We start from the raw sequence: 27,810 nt of genomic DNA, 5'->3' as shown, positions 1-27,810 counted from the left end.
GATCATCCAGTGACAGTGATGCCAAAAAATGTTTGCAAGAAGATGCAGTTATCCCTCCAATATCCCTTCAAGATTAAGAGTGGCCCCTAAAACTCTTTAATATCCATTAAAATATTCTGGAGTCATCATCTGGGAACTCCTCTAATCCAATCTCCGTAATGATATAAATTGACTACCCTTAAATGGCTTCTGAAATGATAAACAAGTCCATGAATCAAGTCCATGTTTACCCAAACTAAACCCTTTTCACATTATAAATTTCTCCACACTTCTCGGTCTTTATTTTTTCAGACTTTTAGTTTACCTTAACACTAACTAATATTTTTAATACTTCTTTTCACATAGTCATCTCTACATATGAAAGATCAGAGATAACAATGATTTAAGGAAGTACCATAAAAAAACAAATTTCTTTCAGAGGTCACAAACTGCAATTACCCATGCATTTGGAGATGAGACCCTGGTCTGTGTCTATCTGCTCTGGATGTGGATGAGTCATTGGCATTTGAGAACAGAACTGGACAGTAATTTAAAACAAACAAAGTGATTATTCTCTAGGGAAGTATTCAAATTTGGTCAGAATACAATCATGCAGTCTAGATAAGGAGCACAGGGTCTGATTCAAGTGTGATGGCACTGGTGAGAACAAAATGGCAAAATTTTATACAAAGCTGGTAATTTTAAAAATTTCACTTATTTATTTTTAGAAAGAGAGTGAGAGAAACATCTCAATCTGTTGCCTCTCACATGCCCCTCCCAGGTACCTGGCCAGCAACTCAATAATGTGCCCTGACTGGGAATGAACTGGTGACCTTCATTGGTTGGTAGGCTGGCACTCAAACCCACTGAGCCACAACAGCCAGGGGAAAAGAAGGTAATTTTTTTAATTGATGTATTTTATTTTTAAAAAGATTTTATTTATTTATTTTTAGAGAGGGGAAGGGAGGGAGAAAGAGAGGGAGAGATATATCAATATATGGTTGCTTCTTGCACATCCCACACAGGGGACCTGGCCTGCAACCCAGGCATGTGTCCTAGACTGGGAATCGAACGGATGACTCTTTGATTCACAGGTCGGCACTCAATCCACTGAGCCACACCAGCCAGGGAAAAAAAGCATGCAATTTTAAAAACCTTATTATGGAAGATAAAGACTATGAAAATAAACTAATATCTGATGTTTGATTTTCATAATAAAGTCTCTGATTTGACTTTCACCTTGCTTTCTTCTGAGAAAAAACAGTCAGGGTCCAGGTGGTCCCCAAAGATACCAGAACCCACACCGGGAAGGAAATTTCATGCATGGATCAGGAGAGATACTGACTCAAAAACATAGGCTCTTTTGGGGGCCCTTAAGCAGAGGAGGTTCCCAGATGTGCACACAGCTGCTCACAGCTGGAATGCTGGCACATGAAGGGAGTTGTAAATCATAGTTGGCGGCTGAAAACAGGTTTTCCACACAGGGAGGGAAGGGAAGAAAAATGTTCAAGTTTCTGAAAAGGAGATGAGGTGAGGAAAATGCTAAAATCATCACACAAGCAGTAATCTTAAATCAGGCATAATGCCGACTAACAAATTTTTTCTTTGGTGGTCTTAAAAAAAAATGCAACCCCCTCCGTACCTTTAAAACATACAATCACCTATCTTCCTAGCTGCCTAGCTGACAGCCACCAGCACTGTTGAGAATGCTGTCAGAGGCCCCAGATGAACATTATTACAATGTAAGAGACATGTGGGGGGTGTTTTTCAAGGTCAGCAGCATCAGAACCTGGCCTAGGAACAACGCTCTCTGCATTGGCCAGTGGCTCTAACCCAGACTGCTCCTTTTTAATAGGACAAAACCTTATGTTGAGGAAGGACACACTATATGTCATAAATGGCTAGTTAGAAATCTCACACTGTGTTATTTTTTGGTCTCTTAACTGGAAAAGTAATCAAATGACAAAAGCCAGATTCCAAAGGACTAATGAAAAAAAATTAAATTGTACACCTGAAACATATATGTTATTAACCAATGTTACCCCAATAAATTTAAAAAAGAAAAAAACAAACTTAATCTTAGCTCCTTAGAGAAGGGAAGGCATTCTTAAATTCTTTATCAGTAGTTTATCATAATGATATACACACTCACTAGAATAGGGCAGTTTTAAAAATGAGGTTAAAAATAAAATTAGTCCTGGCTGGTGTGGCTCAGTGGATTGAGCGCAGGCCTGCAAACCAGAGGGTTGCTGGTTCGATTCCCAGGCAGGGCACATGCCTGGGTTGTGGGCCAGGTCCCCAGTAGGACACACACGAGAGGCAACCACACACTGATGTTTCTCTACTTTTCTTTTTCCCTCCCTGCCCCTTTGTCTAAAAATCAAAAAATAAATTTTTAAAAAAAATTTAAAAAATAAAATGAATGAGGGAAACAAGGAGACAGACACAAACCCAGAGTCCTTTTTCACTTGCAGTGAAAAGGACATTCACTCCAATCTTTCACTCTTATAGCAATCCTTTTGGGAAAACTGGTCTTCCATTTTCTCTCCTATGGAGACCAGGAATCATTTATGTAAAAGTCTTTATAAAATACTGATGCATAGGTCCAACCCATAGAAATTTGAATATAACTGGTCTGGGGTATATTTCGAGCTCTGAAGGTTTTTAAAACTGCCCCCTACTCTACCCCTGTGGTTCTGATGTGCAGCCAAATCTGAGAACTAATGCTCTAGAAAGATGGGTATCCAAGCAGAATGAAGATAAATAGGGATACTTATGACAGTTATGCTAGAAGATTCAGATATAGAATTATGCTTTTATTTTATTAAACTTTAAGGGTACAATACATCCTTCACCACAAAAGGCTTCACAACCTTGAAATAAAGAAAAGGAGTGGAAGCTGGAAGGGAGTGTATGTATGTGCACAGATGGAAAAGATAATAGGTGAAAAAAGAGGCAATAATGCCCTGGCCGAGTAGCTCAGTTGTGTAGAGTTGTCATCCTGATACACCAAGATCGCGGGTTCAATCCCCAGTCAGGGCACATACAAGAATCAACCAATGAATGCATAAATAAGTGGACCACAAATCCATGTTCTCTGTCTCTGTCTCTCTCAAATCAATAAATAGCCCTGATCGGTGTGGTTCAGTGGGTTGGGTGTCGTCCTGTAAACCGAAAAGCCAATTCAATTCCTGGTCAGGGCACATGCCTGGGTTTCAGGCCAGGTCCCTAGTAGGGGGCATGCGAGAGGCAACCACATATTGATGTTTCTCTCCCTCTCTCCCTCCCTTAACCTCTCTCTAAAACTAAATAAGTGAAATCTTTTAAAAAATTAATTAAATTAGATCAGTAAAAAAAAATTTTTAAGGAGGAACTAAGTGCTTATGTGAGTTACTCGAGACCTAAAGATCAAAAGGACTAAAGCAACTGAATCAAACCAAAATTTCACTTCCAAAACTGAACAATAAGATTTAAAATGATAAAAATTAATTTCTTATGTGAAGCACATTTTAAAAAAATCAAAAGAGAATATACATGTTCACTGAACTGTATACTTTAAAACGGTTAATGGTATGTTATGTGAATTTCACCTCAATGAAAAAAAGAATATAAAGGATTGAAAATAAGGGCTGTGCTCGCTTCAACAGCATGTATACTAAAATTGGATGAGAAATTCATGAAGTGTTCCATGTTTAAAAAAAAAAAAGAAAAAGGAAAAAAATGTAAGTGCTATCTTTGGAACAAGAAGAAAAAAAGTGGTAAATATTTTAAGCCCTTTTGTATTCTTAAAATATTAACCAAAGACCCTTGTTCTCTAAGATAGCTTAGCCTTCTACTTTAGAGAAGACATAGAGTGGCTGAATGTTTTATAGGGATTTAATTTTGGTACCTTATTACAACTCAGTGTACATATATTACATTTCTCATTCAGCCAGGAGGGGGCGCTGTACTTAATTAACAGACCTCCCTGGAAGTTCTTTTGTTCAACAATTTTACCTTGTGGGCCCATCCTTACAACAGAAATAAAACAAAATCAGGCTTTTTGGGGGGGTGATGCAGGGGTTGAGGTGGCAAAAGAACAGTATGTGGAAAAAGGGGGAAAGCTTACCTCTCTCTTTTTTTTAGATTTGATATCATCAGCACTGTTCGAGAAACTGGATTTCCTCTTGTTACTTTCTGATTTTTCCCTGGGTTTGTTATTTTCACCCTCCTTCATCTTCTTATACTTTTTCATAAACTCAGAAATTAGCTCAGGGCAATCCAAATTTTTCTCAGGTTCCCAAGTATTGTGCTCCCTGGGCAAGAAGAACAGAGAAAAAAGGAAAACAGTAAGATGGGGGAAAATCCAATGCCTTAGTTTAAAGAGGACAAGTACACAAAATTAGGAAAGAAACCCTACACTAAGGAGATAAAAAATTTGATCCTAGGAATTTATCAAAAAAAAAAAATTTTAAATATACATCTGCAAAAAAATTAGCATTTTAATAGCCAAAAGTCAAACAATTTAAATATCCATGAGCTGGTGACTGGATAAACAAAATGTGGTATATCCTTATAACGAACTATACTATTAAGCAACAAAAGACCCCACAATACTAATTAATACATGCTACAACATGGAAAAACCTCAAAAACATTATTTATTTAAAACAAAAGAAACCAGATGCAAAAGACTATATATTGTCTGATTCCATTTATATGAAATGTCTAGGAAAGACAAATTTAGAAACAGATCAGTGGCTCCCTGATAAGGGGGCTGGGTCTTCGGATTAACCTCATATGGGCTCATGGAAATTTGGGGAGGTTATGGAAATGTTCTAAAACTAGAGTGTGGAAATGGTTGCACAACTCTATAAATTTACTTAAAAAAAAAAAAACAAAAGAGGCCCTGTCCAGGCAGCTCAGTTGGCTGGAGCATTGTCCCATATACCAAAAGATCACGGGTTTGAGCCCCAATCAGGGTTCATGTGGGAGGAAACCAATCAATGTTTCTCTCTCACATTGATGTTTCTCTCAAATCAATAAACATATCCTCAGATGAGATAAAAAAAATTACTGAATTTTACACTTTCAATGAATGATATTTACAGGTTGTAAACTATTCCTTGATAAAACTGTTAAAACCTCAAATATGAATTCTTCTTCAAAAATGGCAAAATAATGTGATTTCATACATATAACCATCTACATATAATTATCTATGCAAATCATGAGAAGACACTCTAATAAATCATACAGCTCTTCCCGCACCCCCCCGGGTTAGATGTTACTTATATTTTGAAGAAATGTCAACCTATTTTTGGAGGATTAGAAATAGTTACTTAGAAAAAAAGCAGTAAAGGCTTAAATCATTAGAATAGAGAAAAACCATACAGAGAAGACTCAGAAGTGGGAAGTGTAGTACAATGATCTGGATTCAAGTCTACTGTCACTAGGTAGTCAAAAATACATTGTTATATTAATAAGTAAACTAAAAAAACAAACAACCCCCAAACTAAATAGTTGGGTCTAATTAAACCTAGATCAAGGGAGTCCTATTATGAGGTCAACAAATAGTTGGTATTCACAGTTGTTCTCTGTATTCCTGGCATGGATTTTAGAAAACCAAACCCCCAACTCCATCATAAGCTTATGAAATCAAACAAGAAATGTACCTATTTGAGAAAAACTAAACCAGGCATCTTCTTCATTCCTAGCCAGTGACAAATATTCTTTTGGTTCTATTTAAGGACTAGTTTATATTAAAATACACCTATAACACTAGCTGGAGTGGCTTAGTGGATTGATCACTGGCCTGTGAACCAAAGGGTTGCTGGCTCAATTCCCAGTCAAGGCACATGCCTGGGTTGCAGGCTAGATCCCCAGAGTGAGGGGTGTGTGAGGGGCAATGACACATTGATATTTATTACCCTCTCTCCCTTACCCTCTCTCAAAAACTAACTAAATATTTTAAAAATAAATAAAATATTTAAAAATGAATAAGATAAAATGCACCCATAAACATATCAGAAAAGCAATTTCTACAATACCCTCACTGACTTGGGAACATTTTTATGTACTATCCATTTTAGATATTGTATTGTTTTTATTTTTAAAGTAAGGTACCTTTATACAGGAATGGTTTAAACGTAAGACATGACTCAAATAAAAAACAACAATGAAAAATTGAGGTATTTATTCTAGACTTAAACAACGTTCTGCAAAAGTAGCTTGAAGAATGAGACAAAATTTATTTTTAAATCATTTGAGCTAAAACAAGAAAAGCCTCTTGTTCATAGACCCTTTGCAGTATGTGTGTGTGTGTGTGTATATATATATATATATATATCTCCTCATAGAGTAACCTTTCCCAAATATATAGTTTACTATCCCAGAAGAAATTAAGGTACCAAAATCAAAGGCATGCCAACACTAGATATAGGGGTAGGAGCGTTTCTTTTCATGGAACAAAAAGCCAGTGCTGTAACAGGATTATCACTTTTCCAACCATAATGATATTGCTGTTTCTACAGTATATCAACCAAAGTAGAACCTGACCACTGCCTAGCAAACAATAGCTACTTAGATACAGACAATGGTGAAGGGGCAAAATTTGTTTCAGTCTTTAATGAAATCCTGGGCATTTCTGACAAAGGACAAATGCTTAATCTGTCTACCCCAAGCCTTTTCTTTCCCTCTTTTATCTTTCTCTAGAAATACGGAGGGCCTATTCTGATTGCTATGTTACTCACCTTTAGTGTTAAGCATCCTAGAGTACACAAACTGTTCCACCTAAAACAGTGTTCCAGATAAGAAACTTTGATTCACACAATGAAATCACCTTAAGTATGTTCCAAAGGCTCCTGATTCATGCCTTGTCCAAAGGTACTGTCAAAACATTGAATCTTTTAGTATATTTAAGTCCTACACTTTAAAGCTGTGATGTTCAATATGTGACTACTGAGCATTTGAAATGTGACAAGTCTGGACTGAGACGTGTTACTAAAAGGTAAAATACACATCAAATTTTGAAGACTTAGTATAAAAAAATAATTTAAAATATCTCAACAATTTTAAAATTAATTATTGTTGAAATACCACTTTGTATATTGTGTTAAATAAAACATATTATTAAAATTAATTTCACTTTATTTTTCTGTGGCCACCCCAAAATTTAAAATTACACATGTATCCTGGCTGGTGTGGCTCCGTGGATTGAACGCTGGCTGGCCTGCGAACCAGAAAGTTGCTGGTTCGATTCCCAGTCAGGACACGTGACTGGGTTGTGGGCCAGGTCCCCAGTTGGCCACATGTAAGAGGCAACCAATCGATGTATCTCTTTGCACATTGCTATTTCCCTCCCTTCACCTCTCTCTAAAAATAAATAAAACCTTCAAAAGAAATTAAAAAAATAAAATGAAATAAAATTACACTTAATGCTTGCATTATGTTTCTACTGGACAGCACCACTCTAAGGATCCTAAACCATTTTCTGTCAGTTCATTGGTTCTGAGAAATCCATTCTTTGTGATCAGGCAACCTGAGAAAATTAACCAGCAAGTGGTCCTGACTGCTGTGGCTCAGTGGACTGAGAACTGGCCTATGAACCAAAAGGTCAAAGGTACAATTCCCAGTCAAGGGCACATGCCTGGGTTGTGGGCCAGGTCCCTGGGAAGGGGCATGTGAGTGTCAACCAACTGATGTATCTTAATGTATCTCTCATACATCAATGTTTCTCTCCCTTTCTCCCTCCCTTCCCCTCTCTCTAAAAAATCTTAAAATTTAAATAAATTAGTAAAATAAAAAAAGAATTAACCAGCAATTGAGGCAAAATGCCAAATGATTACACAGCTTCACATATTTTACCTTTCAAGTTATGTCTTTTATGCTTCGATGTGTCTAGTTCTATTTATTCCAAAGAAAAGAATAATCTACTTTAGCGCTTCAGCATAAAGCCGTTACTAACAGACATTCTTGTCATTACTTCAGTGTCATTCTTAGAGCTCACTGACTAAAAGGAGGGTTTTCAAGGGTTTTTTTTAAAAAATAGATTGATGGATAAAGGAGTAAGATGGATAGGTTATAGTAAAATGTTAATTGTAGAATCTAGGTGGTATATATCTGAGTGTTCACTCAATTTCTTTTGCCTCAGCTGTATATTTAAAATTTTTCAAAAGTAAATACAGCCCTGGCCCAGTGGTTCAGTAGGTGCAGTGTCATCCAATAAGGCTGCGGTTTGATCCCTGGTCAGGGTAGGTACCAGAGGCAACTAAGCAATATTTTTCTCTCTCACATCAGTGTTTCTCTCACTCTCTCTCTCCTTCTTCCTATCTCTAAAATCAATAAACATCATCTTGGGCGAGGATTTAAAAAATACACACACACACACACACACACAGGTGGGGAGTACAATTGGACGGGACTGTGGACTCAGATTTAAGCCTCATTAAGTACTTCAGCCTAGGTCCTGGCTGGTGCGGCTCACTGGACTGAGTGCCGGCCTGCGAACCAAAGGGTCACCAGCTTGATTCCCAGTCAGGGCACATGCCTGGGTTGTAGGCCAGGTCCCCGGTAGGAGCCACAAAGAGGCAACCACACATTGATGTTTCTCTCCCTCTCTTTCTCTCTCTCTTCCCTTTGCTCTAAATATAAATAAATAAAATATATATTTTTTAAAAGTACTTCATCCTAGGACAATTCTAAGATACAGGGCTTTGAATAGCTATGGGCTTTGGAGTCCATGGTGATGACAACATCAACATCTTCATCTTCTTTAATGAATGGATAGAGTAGTTTACAGTAAATTTCTACTTACACTGAGCTTATGTGTCAGGCTCTGCGTATCTACCCAACATCTGTAAGACAAGTATAATGCCTTACCCCTATTATATTGAGAAGGAAAAAAAAAAGATTAAGGAATTTAACCAAGGTCCAGGTCATATCATAAATAGTGGTGGCAAAAAGCCAGACCCAGGCAACCTGGGTCCAAAATCTATGTTCTTAACCAATTCATGATACTGCTCTCAAAAGCATTATCATTAGAATACTAGCTCCAAAAAGGGGGAAGACTTTGTTCAGTTTATTGCTGTGTCTTCTAACTCTTAGGAAACGAGTGCAAGTGGAAGAAGAAAAAGACAAAATGGTGGTGGTTCACAGGGAAACAAACCACAGGTGTCTACTTCTGCAGAGTCCTGAGGCCTAAGAGAAGGCACTTACTCAGAAAAGCCTTTCCACTTCAGTAGATATTCCACTTGCCCCTTAACCACACGCCTATCTAGCACCTTCTCCACGACGTACTCCTCCTCATCCTCTGAAGAAGAACTGTCAGCTGTTCGCTTGGTTTTCTTTCCCATGTCGCACGCTGTTCCACCTGAAGGACTAAGGCCACTGGATTCCTGCAAATGGGAAAGACGAAATGGTCAGAATCCATGTGAGGAGTTAACTTTCTGTCTTCTCGTGCCTTTAAGAGACAGCCCTATACTCAGATGGCCCTCCTAAACTGAGAGGGAGACTGCTGTGTATCCTGCAGACTTCTCTGTTACAACAGAGTACAGGGGGAACAGAGAAAGCATAGGCCAGGACAAGTTCCTCTTTTTGATGAGATACAAAGGGTATAACGCAACTGCCATATACCATTTTCTCAGGTCTTCAAGTACTCTACATACAATTCCTAACAACTTAACCAAAAAATGGGTCTACCCCCACTTTCCCAAGCACAACTTTCTCTTCAACTAACAGGACCAAAATTAGATGGCACGACTGTCTAACTCCTCTAACTTCAGATTCCAAAACACAAGTAGTGTGGCACGTTGCTCCTGGCTACTTCTGTAACTGTTTACAAGCCAGGGACTCAGACATGTGGAAAACCTGCAGTTAAAAGAACCGTAATAGAAGTAAAACCTTTCTCTCCAAGTTAAAGAAGGTTCTTTATAAAAATGAAAAAAGAAAAGCCACCAAAATGTAACTTTCCCCTGCTCTGAGTATCTTGATTGGTTGGTCTCTTAGCAGCACAAAAAAGGCCTGCTCAGGCATCTTTCACATTTTCAGTGACTCGGTACATTTCCCTTAAACAAATTGAGCTTGTTCTTCTGAGCATCCATCAGTTCACAAAAACAAGACTGACATCTCAAACACACTAAGCCTCCTTTCTCATTTGGGGATGGGAGGGAGGCAGGGAAGAGAAAAAACTTTTTTAGTCCTAAAAATCAAAATTAGTCATTAGATTGTTCAGTAATTCCCAAGGCTCAACTAATCCAAATAGTTAAGAAGGTACCTCTCCTCTTAACTCCAATTGACTTCAGGCCAAAGAATGAGGAGGAGGAAAAAGAAGTCTGGCCCCAGACTCACATCAACATGAAGCCTCAAAACACAGAGGAACCATTCATTGGCCCAAGGAAAGCTGAAGGCAACACAAATGGAAATTGAGTTAAGCTCAGAAATATGCACAACCAGGGGGTACTCAACAGAGAATCTAGGTTTTTTTTTTTTAAATTCCCACGTTGGTACCATAATTATTTTTAAGAATTCTTCTTTAACCATGTTAAATGGTGCCTACAGTCTGGATTATAGAGTAGCAGGAATTGTTTTCTTAGCTGAACTACACATTTATTTTGCTGTAATCTTTACAGATTCTTTTCAGCACTTTCTAAAAATATTTCCATCTCCACCAGAAGACCATTCCCAGGATTAGGAAAGGTCACTACTAATCTCAGGATTTTGTTCAGGATAAGTAGCATAAAAAGTTGCATTTATTAAATTTACTTCAAACTGCAAATATTAAGGAAGTATTCCAAGAATATATAGTTGGAAACTGTATCTTCAGAACTTGCTAGCAATAGGTTTGCCCACCCAAAATACAGCCTGTACCCATTACTGCCCTGTAATAAAACTAAGTTTTCATTACAATTCTTTATTCAGAAGAGGGGGGGTGGGCAGGAGGATGTAAGGGGTTTCAAAATAATTTTTCCATGAATGTAGAAGAGAGTCCTAAGCTTCAAGAAAAAAAATATCTGATTTGATTTATTTAAAATAAAAACAGCCTGCGACCTCACCAGAGACAGGAAATGTCATATTCCAGGGAGAGTACCCCACCCCACCCCACTCACCTTGGAATTTCCGGGAGCTGAGCAGTTTAGGTCAGAGCGCTGGGGTTAAAACCAGCCCTGGGTTAGACGCATGCAGTTAAGCATTGTGGCCATGGCCTCCCCTGCCTCACGAGGAAAAACAAGGATTTACATATGTGTTCTTCAGTTTGAGGGAGAAAAGAAGAAAATCTCCCTTTATACCTTCATGCAGAAGAGGCACCCCAAAGGGAGAAGATGAATGGGGGTTCCCTCATTTACCTACCGGATCGCCCCGATTCTTTCTTTCCCTCTGGGCTAACAGGAGGGGCCTCCCCTCCCAGGTCTGGGACTTGGCGGGCTGGCAGCTCCCCCGCCCCCACCCAGCTGCCTGGGCGCCACTGCGCAGCTGTCCCAGTCCGTTACCATGGCAACTGGCAGCAGTACTAGACTAAGAGGGGGAGAGGCAAACTGAAAAGTTAAAAGCCTTAACTTTCCTTTTCAGTGGAGACCGAGTGAAGAAGTTGGAAGGTACCTACTTTGGCCTCAAGGCTAAGGCATTCAGAGCTCAAGGGAATTGGTTCTTGGGTTTTAAATCCAAAATTTGTGCTTATTCCTCTACGAGAAATAATCAATAGCATTTTAAAATCATCTAACAGGATTACAGCTCAACTGGACGGGGGAGGGGAAAGGCTAGGTCCTTCTACATCAGTATCAGGTCAAACCACCCACCCCCTAATCCAGCCCACCAGAAGCACTTTAAAAACAAGGCCTCTTCCACCATCTGTCACTGAACAGTTAATTAAAATTGCTTGGGGGCGGGGAGAGAGAACACAGAAAGTGGAAGGAGAGTATTTGGGATACTACATAACTGTCCTTTGGGAGATTACTAGATACAGAAACAGAACCCAGAGTCTTGAAACACTACCAAAGAACCTTTCAACTAAAATTATAGACAGAAAAAAAAATTAACCTTAAGTTGTTTTAAAAGGGGGAAAAGGAGATCAGTTCAGCCACAACCATCACAGTTAAAACCACTTCTCTTTAGTTGTTCTTGTAATGTTATATAACAAACTTTAAAATAATGATACATCCAAAAAATATATCATTTAAAAATTACTTATATCAATAATCCCTAATACTTGAGGAAAAGAGAACTGAGACAAAGAAAAGATACTTAGAGCTTGCAGTCCCATAAATTTGTATTTTTCCTGACCCTAAAGAACATTTTTCAGAGCTCCAAAACTCTGCTCTGCTTTACGGTTACTCATCTTTAGAGCCAGAGGTGGCTGCCGTAAGATCAATAAAAAGGGACATCAAAACCAACCTGGTTGAGGAAAAGGCAGAGAACGGTGATTTATTTGGTTATCAAACAGAAGAAAGTATAGGGTAAGAGAGCAACAACATAAGACAGTTTTCAACTACAAAAGATTTCCTCAACTTTGAATGGACCCATCATGCAATCTCCAAGTTGCCTTTTTTGACTTCTCCTGACTTAAAAATTTTTTTTTTATTTGAGAGAGAGATATCTCTGTCGTTATTTATGCATTTATTTATTGATCCTGCGCTGACCCACGATCAAACTCACAGCCTTGGAGTATCAGGACGGTGCTCTAACCAACTGAGCTAGCCTGCCAGGGCTTCCTAACTTTATTTTTAATCCTCACCTCAGGACATACTCATTGATTTTAGAGAGGAAGGGAGGAGTGGAGAGAGGGAGAGAAACATCCAAGTGAAGAAAGAGAAACACCGATAGGTGGCCTCTTGGTGGTGCCCAGACTGGAGACCAAACCCCCAACCCAGACAAGTGCCTGACCAGAATCAAACCTGTGACTTTTTGGTTTATAGGACAATGCTCCAACCAACTGAGCCTCACCAGCCAGGACTTCCTAAATTTTTCTCCCTACTTTCTATAGTTAAGGGATGACAAGAAAAATATTCTGAGATGTTCTAAATTAAAATTACAGCAGCCAGAAAGCAAAAGAAAGACAGAACACTATTCTGTTAATAGCTGTGGATCAGCTCTGACAAAAGACTGCTCAAATTTCCTGTGCATCTGTTGGAATTTAGGATTAATTTCCAGGTGGCTATTTCTGAGATTATCCAAAAGAGAATAGCCAGGCACCACAGAATCCCAGGAGTTTGCACATCTTATTTACACATGAATTTTCCAATCTGCTGCCCACAGCTAATCCTAAGGAGCCGGCACTTCTTCAAGGACCCTACTGCATCCATCCCAGAACTAGCCCTGTTTCACCTACTCCCACCCCCTTTGTCTGTAGCTAATGTAAATACTTTCAGAATAATCACATCTTTCTCCTCCTTTCCTGACGAATAAAAACTGGGCAACAGACACATTGTCCACCCTACCTAGCCATGCTGCTTGTGGTTTAGACGGACTCCTTGCCCTAAGGCCTGTTAAACCCTTTCTTTTAAAAAGACTTTCAGCCCTGGCTGGGTAGCTCAGCTGGTAGCTCAGCTGGATGAATATTGGGATTTTCATCCCAATATACCAAGGTTTGGGGTTTGATCTCTGGTCAGGGCACATATAAGAATCAACCAATGAATGCATAAGTAAGTGGAACAACAAACCAATGCTTCTCTCTCTCTAAAATCAGTAAGTTTTAAAAAATTTGAAGACTTTCAGCTGTGGAAGTTAAATTTTTTTTTTGCTTAACTGTTATGTGAAAACAATGCCAAAGAAATTAGATCAAGGTTTTGATTCTGTGATTAACTTACCATGTGTGATCTCAGTAAATAAATTTTGATCTAACTCTAGAATCACTAAACTGGGCCAAATAAATCCCCACTGCCTACCTCCCTCCTAGGGAAAGGGTGTGTTTATGTTGAAACCAAAGAGCTGTGCAGTCCCTTAAAGAGAAGATTTTGTAAAAATACAGAGAAAGCAGAATACAACAGCAGCAGGAAATATGACCTTTCAAATTCCTAAGCCATTAAACCATATCGCATGCAGTAATTCCTCCAGCTCAACATGTTAGATAGACAGCAAGAAAGGAGGAACAGTGTCTTTGTTAATTAGACAACAGCAAACTAATAAACCTTGACAGAACAGGCAGATACATTCTCTCTCAAGGGTCAAATACTTATTCTTATGCCTTAAAACTCAGAAAAGCATAGAAGATGGCAGAATGAAAACACTGATTAATAGTAAATCCTGTGAAGGGATAAAGGACAGGAAAGAATGAGAGAAACACTAACCTTTCAGGGAAAAAAAACGTGAGTTCAAGGAGGAAAGGGACAAAAATATTCTGGAGTCCACCCTTCTCCCTAAACCACCAGGGAATGAAGAGTCAGATCAATTCCCTCCTTCCCACTCTTAAGACCTGCCTAAAGGGCACATGGCTGAGGTCCCTTATTCTTTGCGAAATGGTTTTTGTAACAGCTGACAAATCAAATTGGGCCTGATGCCAGGAGTCGGAGTCCAACCATAATATTCTGTAAAGAATGGCATGCAATTGTCTTGTAAATCTCCTGGACAGTCACAGATCAGAAACTGGCAAGGATGACGACATAGTTCTGATGGAATGTGTCTTATCTTAACCTTGAAGTTACAGATCTGCTCAGGAGCAGCAGTAAGAAATGAGAAATGCACTCAGACATCAGAGGGGATATAATTCTCTTTTAGACAGTGCGACCCAGTGTATTAGGGTCACATGAAACACAAAGCCAGACGGACAATTTAAGAGCTAGAGCCCGGACCAGATAAAGCATCAAGACTGGTGGTTCACACTGAGCTTGGGAGGAGGGAGCGTTCCAGTATGAGAAATGAGACATGGCTGGCAGGATGATGGAGTGATTAAGGTAGAATCCCGATACCATGAAGGAGGAAGAGAGGGTAAGCCTCTAAGAGCAACCGTATCCTTGTGGAAATCTCCATGGGAAGGGGTGAGTGAGTAGCTCCTCAAATTTCTAGTGTCTTTTAGGCATAACAGCTTTCAGCCCTCTCTTGAATGTACGCAGTAACTCTCTGTTAAAGACAGCAATATCTACAGATAGATGCTGGCAATTTAATTGCCCATAAGGATGCAAGAAGACAGCAGGCCCCACCGACCCTTCATATCAACAATACAAGGCAAATTCACCTTACAGGCCTGAGTGCCAGGGAAAAAACACCTAAACCAGGGATCTGGGGAGAGTCAGCCTTGGAAAAACATCAAAGATCATTGTAGTCAGGCACAGTCAGAACCCACATTCCAAACTGATGATAGGAGACGTCTTTAACAGATGAATCTTCCAGAAAAATAAAAAGGGGAAGAAGTAAGGAGGTAAAGCAGAAAAAGGAGAAGAAAAAAACCCCACACATAAGGATAAAAGAAAAAACATGTTAACACTGCCAATCCCCAGAAATTAGAGAGGAAAGCTGGGGAAAAATCCAGAACAGATGATGGTTAACATTTGCATTAACCATCAATCCTGGACCATCCAAATTGGGTCTCAGGATATCTGTCTCCTCTGTATAGTTCAGGCTCTGCTCGGGTCCCTCCAGTCCCTTTTTAACGCTAGCTGTCTTGGTGGCTTTTCTTTGATATTGGTGTAGCGAATTATATTTTCATCACTATTTACAAGCAAAAACATATATATGTGTGTGTACGCATACACACACACATATAATCTCACTATTCTAAATCTTTCTCTAGGCTGTTTTTGTACTATTTAAAAAGTAATAGAAAATAACTGGTAAGTTGCCTCACTGAACTACCCACTCAACTATTTGGAGGTGGTACTCAGACCAAATGTCAAAATGCATAATCAATGAGCTCCCTCTTCATTTCAGAGTTCCAATATAAATTCTTTTAGTCTACTAAGAGGGCAAAATCCTCCAGGGGAAGAAGAAGAAGAAGAAGAAAAAAAAAGCCATTCTAAAAGTAGCAGAGGTTGAAGGCATATGCAGAGCTCCCTATCACATGTACAAATATACCAGCAATTTGTAACCAGTTGTGCAGCAAGAACTTTTAAAACATGCAATACCCGACTAGTCAGGGGCACTGACCTTTTTTCCCTTAGATTGTCAAATAAAAAAATAGTAACAGCCAACAAACACAACAATAGCTGTCTGATGTGAAGGAAGCAAAATTATACCTATTTTTTGTCAGATCAGCAAAAAATATTTTTTTTGGTGTGTTGCAGAATCTTAGTAATTATTTTATGTGTGTCATGTGATTAAAAAGGTTGAAAATCACTGAAATATGCCGCTGATGGGTGGCTTCAGTAGGCTCAGGCTTGAGGAATTCCTATTTCTCCCCTAAGGCCCTTGGGAAAGAAAGGCTAATTTCTCAGGTAAAGTTTAAATTGTCAGCTACAGCTTTGTTGTCAAAGTGTTCTCTATCTAGCCTTATTGTAACAAAACAGATGAAAAGAAACCAAATTTACAAAACCATTTTATTCTGGTCTGTTACTGGCTCTTTAGGACCTAGAAGTACCAGTGGTTTTAGGTTTGTAATGCATACTGCATAAAACCAAAATACCCTCTATAATGATTTTTTCTTCCACTAGATAGATTTATGATTTCCAAAGTGTTAGCCATGTGACATTTTAACAAAAACACAGCATAGAGATGCACATTACAGCTGTTGTGGCCATCTCATATTTTGTTAAATGGGCTGATAACTATCATTCCACCTCCACCAAAAGCCAGTAACAGACCAGAAGCGCCCAATTCAAGAGGAGTTAAAAGCTTTTTAAATGTCCATTTAAGAGACTGGATTAGGGAAGAGTTGAGAAGATAGATTAACTGTCCTCATTAACACCCCTATCATTAACAAGCCACATTTGGACAATACAAACTGTAACACAGAGTGTGGAGAGAGGAAATGCTCTCCCTTTGGCTAGCACAGGTCCAGTTTGTGATCCTTAAAAAATCAGGCCAAGGCACTACTTCATCCAGGCATAGAATGATTCTGGGGTCAAATATCTCGCCTGCTGATTATCCAAGCCTCCTACTCCAATGAGCAAGGGAGTAAAGGGCCCTTTTTTCTTTTAGATTAAAACATATACATTGTAAGTAGAGATAAAGGCTGCCTTGTAAATTTGGCTGCACTGTCCTCCAAGGTCTGACCACCATGAAAAAATGTACGTGAACGTGTCTTTACAGCAATGCTCAGAACTGCCTGAAGTGGTAAGTCTGTTTTATTGGTGTATTTAGCAGTAACACAAATTCTTGATATCTCATTACCAGATCATATTCCCATAAAGTAATAATTTTATATGGGATTTTTTTCCCTTATTAAAATCTACTGAATTTCTTCTCTCAAGTGTCAGTCTTTAAATTCAGTTAGGGCACACTTAAACCATCACTGGGTAAGTGGTTACATACCAAGATTTATGAGAAAATAGAATTTGGCATCACTATGGGCAAATGTCTTCCAGATAGTACTTTTCAAAAACTCTATCCTTGAAATGTACTGACCTCATCTCAAGGCACTATGGCCAGGTTGGTGTTAATCTCACACTCACCCTCTCTTAATTAAATGTAATTAAACAATACATTAACTGTTAGGTCTTGTCATCTTTAATTAAGAATTTGGAGATTTCATCATAAACAAATCTTTTTAATTTTAAAAATATGTTGATTGATTTTAGAAAAAGAGAAAGAGAGAGAGAGAAACATGAATGTGAGAGAGAAACATCGATTGGTTCCCTCCCATATGCACCCCAACTGGGGATTGAACCTGAAACCTAGGTATGTGCCCTGATGAGGAATCGAACCCCCAAACTTTTGATGTACAGACGACACACACACTGAGCCACACCAGCCAGAGCTCATTATAAACAATCTTAAGAAGAATGAGTAACAGCCATGTTGGAGTACATTGCCATGAATCTTAGATTTTTACATACCACTTTAGCAGAGCATGTTCACGAAATATGGAAGGGTTAAAAGAGAACTAGCCCTGGCCGGGTAGCTCTGTCGGTTAGAGCATCGCCTGATACACCACTGTTGCAAGTTGGATCCAAGGTCAGGGCACATCAAAGAATCAATCAATGAACGTATAAATAAGTGGAACAACAAATTGATGTCTCTCTTTCTCCCTTCCTCTCTCTCTCTAAAATCAATAAATATAATAAAAATAAATCTTACCCGAGGAATGCTTATTGATTTTAGAGAGAGGAAAAGGGAGGGAGAAAGAGAGGGAAAGATACATCAATTGGTTGCCTTTTGTAGGCATCCTGACTGGGGACTGAACCTCGACCTAGGCATGTGCCCTGACCGGCAACCAAACCAGAGAGACCTTTCAGTTTGCAGGATGACACCCAACCAACTGAGCCACACCGGCCAAGAAATAAAAATAAATCTTAAAAAACAAACTAACTAACTATAATGTCCACTCCCAAATAAAATTATGGTTATAAAGCATTTTCCAAACAGCCATAAAATTAAAGACTTGGAGCTTATCCTGTGATCATCTAGTTTGTACAGATTTTGGACATTAGCAGCTTAAGGGTTACAAAGGCCCCTTCAGGTCAATTTAACAAATAGTCTATTTTAAGGAAGAGTTTCTACTACGCCAATTTACGTTCCCTCATAATCTAAGTTTAATGAAGACATTCAAGAAACATAAAAATTAATTTGCATAACCATAACACCTCTAATTTAACTGTTGAGATGGTATTAGAATTTAAACCAATAGGCTAAAATCTGATCAATACATGCTAACAAAAACGGAGTTTTTATGTAATTGGAATAAGAAAGATATCTCAGACTATAAAACTTTAGGGAGTAAAAGAAAGCATTCCTTCAACATATGGCATAATTTTGTGCTTTGCTATTCCCTTGGTGTATTTGCAACATGAATTATACTGAAGTCATAGCCTACAATTTAGATAAATAAAATCAAGCCAATATTGAACTTTTCCCCATCCCATACACCAGTATCCTTGGCAGCTCCTTGGCAATCTATTATGATCCTGACCAATTTCTCTCTGAGGCAATTTAAAAGCTGTAAAAAAATACATAATGGGTGATGACAGGAGAAACAAACCCACACCAGAAATTATTGAACCTTGTAGGTCTTTGCAAGTGTCTCTACTGACATTTAAGTGTGAGTTACTATGCCACAATATCATAAAAGTGTGCTCTACACTTCAGATATATTGATAGTTAAATGCAAAGAAAGGCTACCATCAGATAAACGGCTCCAGGGATGGCCAATCTCAGACCACCCAGCTCTTCCACTGAGCATTCTAACATGTTACTTAAGACAAAAAAAGATATTCCTGACTCTTTTTGTCCAGTTTCCAGCTACAATCCTGATTCAAATCCTGTACCAAAAGGATGATTAATATAGTAATTCTGACCCTTGCTCTAAAATTGTTTGGTTGGGCCCGGATCAGTGTGGCTTAGTTGGATGGGTGTCGTCCTGCAAAGCAAAAGGTCACCAGTTCGATTCCCAGTCAGGGATTGCATCTGGGTTTCAAGTTTGGCCCCTGATCCAGATGCATACTAGAGGCAACTGATTGATGTTTCTCTCTCACATCAATGTTTCTCTTCCTCTCTTTCTCTCTCCCTTCCCCTCTCTCCAAAATTTAAATAAATAAGATCTTTAAAAATTAAATAAAACTGATTGGTTCCTTATGGGATATTTATTGAGGGCTTAAAATATGTCAAGCATTGGAGTGCACTGAGTCTAGCCCAATCTTCAAATCAATGACCGAGGATTCTAATAGTTGGTGCTTGGTTAAATGAGTGGTTAGACCTGTCTCCACAGGTTGGTACAAAAAAGCTACTAAAGGGGCAACTTGTTAACAATGGCAAGATCAGGACTAGGAATCAGATGTGGGTACCCTCCCAACTAAATAAATCACTGAAAGGTCGGACTGGGCAGTTCACTTAACCTTAAGAGTATTAGTTATTTGCCCTACTTATCTCATAGGTCTGTTGTGTGAGGAAAAATAGAACTAGAAAATACTTCAAAAATGTAAAGCAATGGAAGTTAAATGTCTGTTAGCAGATGAAGTTAAAAATAACAAATGCTTTGTTATTTGAAGAGGTTCCTTCCTCTTCTATTTTCCTGAAGACTTTGTATACAATTGGTATTATTTAACTATCTCTTAAAATTCACCAGTAAAGCCATCTGGACCTGGACGTTTCTTTGTGGAAAGGGTTTTAACTACAAATTCTATTCCCTTAACAGATGGATATAGGGCTAGTGAAGTTCTGTATTCTTAAGTGAGCTTTGGTAGTTTGTCTTTCAAAGAGGTCACTCATTTCATCTAAGACATTGAATATATTGGCATAATTATTAATTATATTCCCTTATTACTGGTTTAATGTCTGTAAGGATCAGTAATAAGCCTTCTTTTATTCCTGATACTAGTAATTTGTATCTTCTTTTTTAATTCCTGATCACATTTGCTTGGTTTATTAATTTTATTGAAATACCCTCTTTCAGTTTTATTGATTTTTCTGTTTTTGTTTTATACTTCATCAACTACTTACTGCTTCCTTTGGGTTTAATTTGCACTTCTAGGTTCTTGCGAGAGAAAAATAGGTCACTAAATTTAGACCTTTTTGCTTTAAATTGATTTTTAGAGAAAGGAAGGGGGAGAGAGACAGAGACAGAGAAAAAGAAATATGGATTTGTTGTTCCACTCATTTATGCACTCGGTTGATTTTTGTATGTGCCCTGACTGGGGATCAAACCTGCAACCTTATGGATTGTATGTATACTGTATGGCGTAACACTCCAACCAACTGAGCTACCCACCCAGGGCCCAGTTCAAAATATTTTCTAATTTTTTGTGATCTCTTGTTTAATCTGTGGGTTCACAGCAGTGTGTTGTTTAACATAGTTGCAGATGTATATGTTTTTTCTTTCATGTAATTCAAATCTTTATTATTCATTGTGCAAAATTTAGGTCTGTTGTGTCCTATTGATGAATTGATGCCCTTATCATCTAATCTAGCGTTAGCTCTATCTCTTACCTACCTCATTTCTATTATGGAAAAAGAACAAGAAAACTCTGGAAAATATACAGGAAACCAAAGGTAAAAGGTTTGATGATACAGGAAGTTAAAAGTAAGTTTAATGAGTTTTCTGAACTATCTGTAAGTTTTATCTATGCTTGTTTCCAGCTACTCATATAAATGAGGTTTGCCTATGTTTTATCAGATCCTTTGATATAATTTATTGTTGTAAAGTACTGAACAAATTAGCAGTATATTACATTCCACAATTCCATCTGAGGTAAATGAGTCTTACTGATTTACTCCATGTGCCTTGATGAGAAACAAGGCACATGAAGTCCATGTATTTGCCTCAGAAACCAAACTTAAGATTTCCCACCTGTTAATTGACCTTTTTAGCACAGGGCATTTTATTCCGACATAATTATGCCTTCTGGCTCAGATATAAATTTGCTTTATTCTAAGAAATGTAGATTACAATCAGAAAAATACTTGAATTTAATTTGGTTTCTCCTCTCCACGGAAGAAACAGATGAGTGTGTTATAAAACTTGATCTTGAGATAGTCCTTTCAACACCACCATCTTAGTCCCATGCTTTCTAGTGTCCTCCCTAGCAATGCAACACAATGGAACAAGGACTCAGTAAGTTTGAAAAATAAGATTGCACGTGAAAAATTCTAAAACTAGGCCCATGACCTAGTTTCAAGTAGGAATAAATCTGTCAGTGTTTAATTTTGACAAACTACTCTTACTAGAAAGGAAATCCAGACTACAAAGTCCACAGCCTCATTAGGATGAAAATAGAAAATGGCCCAGCTAGTCCATTACACTCTTCTTAGAAAATCACACACAATTAACAAGTACAGATTTGTTATCCTGTGTTAATAACACTCCAGGGAGTTGACAACTAGCCAACAAACAATTCAGTCTTCAGTCTCTCAATTCCTAGGCAAGACCACACCAAAAAACTTGACCCAAAATATTGGATGAGTTCTTGATTTGCATTTAAAATTTCTGACTTCAAAAACAAATTCCAAGGCCCCGGTTGGTGTGGTTCAGTGGATTGAGTGCGGGCCTGCAAACCAAAGGGTCGCCAATTCGATTCCCAGTCAGGGCACATGCCTGGGTTGTCAGCCAGGTCCCCAGTTCAGGGCATGCAAGAGGCAACCACACATTGATGTTTGTGTTCCTTTCTTCCCCTCTTTCTAAAAATAAATAAATAAAATCTTAAAAAAAAAATTCTAAGACATTTTAGTAGTCACTTCATGAAAGTGTTTGGTCTAGAAGGCTATTAGCTATCATCTACACAAATCCTTCCATATACTGTAAGATGAAGAAACTAAGGACCAAAGAGGACAAATGGCTCACCCAAGGTTACTATATCACTATTAATGGCAGAAATAAGAACCCAGGTCTCCTGAGCCTTTCCCTCTGCACTTGCCTGCCTCATTCTCTCTCTCTCAAGTAACCTTTCCTTTTTTGAATTAGGTAAAATTTATTTGGATAGGGGTTAGAGAAACAGGGAGGGTGTACTGATCTGAATGATGGCTCCAAAAAAAAATTCATGTCCTAATCACTAGAACCTGTGAATATTACCTTATATGGCAAACGATGTGATTCAAAGATGTGAAAGGAGAATTTATCCCGGATTATCCAGGTGGGCCTTAAATGCAATCACGTGTATCCTTATGAGAGGTAGAAGAAGGAATTCTGAGAAAAATAAAGAAGAGAATGTGAAGACAGAAAGAGACAAGGCCACAAAATGAGGCTGACAACCACCAGAAGCTGAAAACGGTAAGGAAGGGCCTCTCCCCAAGAGCCTCCAGAAGGAGCTCAACACCTTAATTACAGAATTCTGGCCTCCAGAACTGTGAGAGAATAAATTGCTATTGTTTGAAGCCACCAAGTTTGTGGTAATTTGTTATAGCAGCCACAAGAAACTAACACACAGGGAGCCACCCCCCCCCAAAAAAAAGAACAAGAAAAAAGAAACTAACACAGAGGGAAAATACAACTTCTAAAAATCATAAACTGGACATATATAAAACTAATTACTGATCCAAAAAGAAGTGTGCTTCAAGTGACCCAAAGATTGCCTAAAACCTCTAATCCCTCATTTCAAAGGGTAAATTGAGTCAATCACAGGATGCAATTTACCTGAAAACACTGGGAGATCTAAGAAGGCAAATTCAGAAAGTTTTAATATTACATAATATTACACAGCTACTGAGAAAACCAGTTTATGTTTTCCCCAACATGCTAGCTGGTAGAGCTCCTGGACAGACTAAACATAGGCAACAGTTGTCACTATGGGTGTTCTGCCAACACAAGTGTAAAGTTGTCATCAGAAATAAATATGTGGCTTCAAGTGGCTCACAAAAGTCCAACAAATCTGCATCTTGGACTCTGCACAAGCCAACTCTTCTCAGGATGACCTGGACTCCTTCCCATTAATTCAATGATCAGCTAAAGCCATCCTCTACAAGAAGCAAAGGAAAATCAAAGTTTACATCAGGGAAAAAAGATGAGAGCCCAGAGTCCAAGTTCACGAATAACAACATATAAATAGCACCCATACTGAGTCAGTTACAAGTGACATTTCACACTGTAATTTATTACTTTTTAAAGTCAATATTCATAGCACACAGCTTTAGGCCCAATATCATGCAAGATGAATGGAAATAAAAATAGAGCAAGTAAAAGAACAAAAAAGGAAAGGAATGCTCTCTCACAAGTTGTTGAATGGGCTTTCCAATAAGATAAATCAATCATGCTATGCATTTAAATAAAATATGTCAATAAAAGCAAAAAATACTTGTCTTTCTCAGAAACCTTCATACCCTGGACACTCTTCTCTTTTTCTAGAGGTATTGTGAGGGCTCTGAGAACCACCAGAACTTTCCTGGACATATAAAAATCCAGTTACTCCAGAAGTATACTCTTTCTTTTTTCTCAGACATCTTTCTGCTCACCTACTGACTAGTTTTCAGTGAAGATGTGTTATTTTCCCTTTTAGCTTTGGCTGCAATTGTGTGCCTCTGAGGAATAAGCACAAGTGATTGAAATTTAATTTTTATAACATAGTCTCAACATTTTGTCTTGTTAACAACCAAGCCAGGTTCTCCAAAGGCAAGAAAAAAAGTCTGAAGTTAGAATTTTCAATGTGATATTCTTGGAACTTCAATAAAAAATTACCCACTAAAATTCTCCCACCAGAGAAATGTTCATCAGATCTATTAACTGTAACATTGTAAGAGAATTTATAATAAAACAAGCAATTTTTACCTCCACACCAAAGTACCCAAAAACTCTATTTTCAAATCCTCAAATCTTTCAAATTAAAATGTAATCGAACGTGGCATAATTTGGTTACCTAATCTACAGATCAGTTTTTTTTTTCCTCTAAACTGTAGGTCTGTGCACAGCTATGAAATCAGTTCAGCAGAAAATGACATGCTTTTTAAGAAAATGAAATAATGTACTGTAGATGCAAAAAATATTATACTCTTTGCACCTTTATTTGTACAGCAAAGCTTGTTTCAATATTGTATACAGGGTCAGTATAAAATGTGTTTCTTTCTGGGAATGAAGGTCAAAAAAAGTTTGAGATACTGATCCAAAGGAATCCCACTAAAGGAAGGAGGCTTAACTCAGATGAAATGCAAGAAGCATCTAAAGCAAGTCTACCTTCTTAGAAATCATATCTGCCATTATTTTAGCAGTCCCTAACCTTTTTGGCACCAGGGACTGGCTTCGTGGAAAACAATTTCTCCACCAGGAGGGTGGGGAAGGGGGCTTTGCTCACTGGTCTGCCCCCTCACCTCCAGCTGTGCAATCGGGTTGTGCGACCTGATTCCTAACAGGCCACAGACCAATTACTAATGAAAATTTCCTTTTCTCCAACGAAACAAGGATCACTCTACATCTGAAGAGATAATCATTAGGATTTAGTAATCCATTTACCAAAAGACACTTCCTAAATCCTTCACCCACCTTCTCCCTCAAATTTCCAATTGGTTAAAGATTTTGACAAGATAATCAACTCTAGCACCTGTCATTTTAGATCAGTAGTTTTCAACTGGAGATTTTGCTCTCATAACCCCCCCCAAGACATCTGGCAATGTCTGGAGACATTCTGAATGTCACAAATGGGAGTGGGGGGGAGGTGAGGTGCATTCATCCTGTCAGAAATGTCAAGAGTCCTGAGGGTGACAAACTCTGTAGACCAAGAGTGTATTCTCTTTTTTTTTTTTTTTTAAGATTTTATTTACTCATTTTTAGAGAGAGAGAAAGAGAAGGAGAAAGAGAGAAATGTCAATGTGTGGTTGCCTCTCGTGCGCCCCCTACTGAGGACCTGGCCTGCAACCTAGGCATGTGCCCTGACTGGGAATTGAACTGGTGACCATTTTTGGTTCACAGCCCACGCTCAATCCACTGAGCTACACCAGCCAGGGTAAGAGTGTATTCTTTTCAAACCTAAATAAATTAGGGACAGATACCTTAACCTACATATATCCCTTTAGCTCCCTTGTTGAATGGGCTATTCCAATAAGATAGATAAATCATGTTATGCATTTAAATGTGTCAACAAAAGCAAAAAATATAAACTAAGATTTATAAATGAATCTTATAAACTAAGGAGCTGCATTATCAGTATCCCTACAAATAGTTTATAACCAAATATGAAATAGGTTTGTCCTTTTTCAAGTGCCAGAGAACATGGAAATCCCTCCTCTGTTCACTATCTGCTAAACTAAAATCATCTGTCTTTTGTCAGAAAGGTCTCTAATCATAAGGGTACTTCATATGTAGCTGAACTTATTACACTATTTACACACTTTTTCCTTTGACCCTAAATAAATCAGCGAATAGAGTAGTATATATTGATACAGCAAAAGGATGATGAAAATTTCTGTATCTTAGTAAAAGTCTTGGAATAAAGAGAATGGGCATTACCAAGAGATGGACTGCATGTAAAATAAACACTTTGAAGGAAATATAATCAAATGGTAACAAAGTAATGCACGTGATGGATCACCCTCCTCAAGCAGCTTCCTTCTTATCCAAATTCAGACCTCCTCAGAGAAACAGCAAAAGGGGCTTAGGAACTCTTTAATGGTTCATAGAAAGAAATATATGTAGTGGGGAAAGTTCCTCAAAGGGGAAACTAAGAAAAAGGCATTGGGGACATGGATAATTCTTGCAAAGCTCTTAGCATGATGCCTAGCAGGTACTAAGTCCTCAAAAGTTACTTTTTAATTTATACTTCCAGACAGAGAATCACCTTAGTTTCTAAGGGAAAAACTGCGCTTTCCTCTTTCGAGGTGTAAGGAGAACGGAGGTGAGAAGTACGTGATTATGAATGGAAACAAAAAACAGCTGACTTTTGAATTTAACTTTAATCACAAATTATTATTATCCCTGCAAAAATTTAAACATTAGAGATCCAATCTGCCTCCATCTCCCTGTATCCCTAGAGGTAATACATTCTGGTCATGTAGCTTTCCAAAACTTTATGGATTTACAAATATTGAGTTCTCCGTGGAAATATGCATTATGTAGATTTTTCTCGGGTGCCTTTCAATGACAGCACGTAGAGGTTTATCCCATTCGTTCTAACATATCAAGTCAGTCTTCCTAAACAAGCTAATTCTCAAAGTCGAAAGACTTCCCTTACTCCCCCAAAACCTACAGTGGGTGGTGGGATGTAGAGATGTGGAGAAAAAAATGGCAAACTCGTGGTATACAGGAGCAAACGTACCGATTCCCTACCAGGGAGGTTTATGGGTTGAAGGCCTAAAGGCTTCGTTAGAGAAGTCATCGGGGATATAAAACATCCACCCCGGCACGCCATTGAACCTACTTACTCACAACCACAAATCTAAGACCCCTGCCCTTTGGAGCACTAACTGGGCGACCCGGCCGAACGCTCTCCGTATGCTGTCCTTTTATTGTACTGGCTCCAGATTTGGTCCATCCATTTAACCGCGCGACTCCCCTCATTCCCCATCGGAGTCAAACCGCTGCCTCTCCGAGGAGCCCAACCTACCGCGCGCTTCGGGCTCATTGGCTCAGTGAGACGCTGCTCAGAAGGAGAAAACCCGCCTCCCACATTCCGAAGGCCCAAGCACCGAAAAGTCGACAGCTAAAGGCAGACCCAATTGGCCCACACACTTGCCAGTCAAACTCTTCGGCTGCAAAGCTCCACAGAACCTACAGGGACAAAACATCCGCCCCTGTTCTTCCATTGGTTGCTCTGACCAACAGTTCCCCCTTCACTAGCCCCCACCCCACCGTCCATTCATTTCACACAATAACTGGCCCAATTGGAGTCGGTTCAAGACCTCATATGGGTAGACAAGACTATCCGCCACTTACCCAGGATCGACACCGATCACTCACGCTAATGTCTTCCGTCTTCCTCTGTGATGAGGCCAGACCAGAAGGCACCACCGCCACCGTCTTCTGCGCAACGCCAACCGCCCGCCAAAACGGATCGTTTCCTGCGCCTGCGCGACCAATCCTGGAACCAGACCTTTTCTCCGCCCACTAAGCCTGCGCAAAACGCGGCACAGCTCCCGCCACTACGCAGGCGCTGTAAATTCACTGCCGTCTCCCGCCCGCCATTTCACGTGTTCCTTGAGGCAAGCGGAACTTCTTAATGCGCCTGCGTGAACTCGCCATTTTACTATACATGCGCTCAGCAATAGTTGTTGCAAAAAATAAAATTATCACATGCTACTTTTTGAAATATAGTATTAATCGCGCTGTGACAACTGAGTAGAATGCAATACTCGAAGCGTGGAGGATTAAAAAGTTATTTAAATACCCTAGGTACATTCAAATATAAATGATTGGTTAACTAG

The 27,810-nt window shown here is 38.8% G+C and overlaps 1 protein-coding gene and 1 non-coding gene across 7 annotated transcripts in view; both read right to left on the bottom strand.

Moving 5' to 3' along the window:
* Positions 1 to 27,477, bottom strand: part of CBX5 (chromobox 5) — a 38,204-nt gene extending 10,727 nt beyond the window's left edge. Inside the window, exons 1-4 of one of the 6 annotated variants that reach the window (XM_045184162.3) lie at positions 27,323 to 27,474; positions 11,064 to 11,164; positions 9,175 to 9,353; positions 4,088 to 4,274 (exon numbers count right to left, since the gene is read on the bottom strand). In XM_045184162.3, coding sequence (XP_045040097.1) covers positions 4,088 to 4,274; positions 9,175 to 9,311 — 324 coding nt within the window. In that variant the 5' untranslated portion in view covers positions 9,312 to 9,353; positions 11,064 to 11,164; positions 27,323 to 27,474. Of the gene's footprint in view, positions 1 to 4,087; positions 4,275 to 9,174; positions 9,354 to 11,063; positions 11,169 to 11,304; positions 11,417 to 27,322 lie in introns of those variants that run through there. The other 5 variants (XM_045184161.3, XM_045184163.3, XM_024575567.4 and 2 more) reach the window with 5 other exon arrangements.
* LOC112318735 (small Cajal body-specific RNA 11) lies at positions 9,404 to 9,542 on the bottom strand. The gene has a single exon (XR_002976254.1). It is a non-coding gene; the product is annotated as a small Cajal body-specific RNA 11 (non-coding RNA).
* Positions 27,478 to 27,810: the final 333 nt, after the last annotated feature.

The sequence above is a fragment of the Desmodus rotundus genome, chromosome 3 (genome assembly GCF_022682495.2).
Source record: "Desmodus rotundus isolate HL8 chromosome 3, HLdesRot8A.1, whole genome shotgun sequence".
NCBI lineage: Eukaryota > Metazoa > Chordata > Mammalia > Chiroptera > Phyllostomidae > Desmodus > Desmodus rotundus.
Note: the sequence above shows the minus strand (reverse complement) of the source record. Positions and strands in the feature narration are given on the sequence as shown.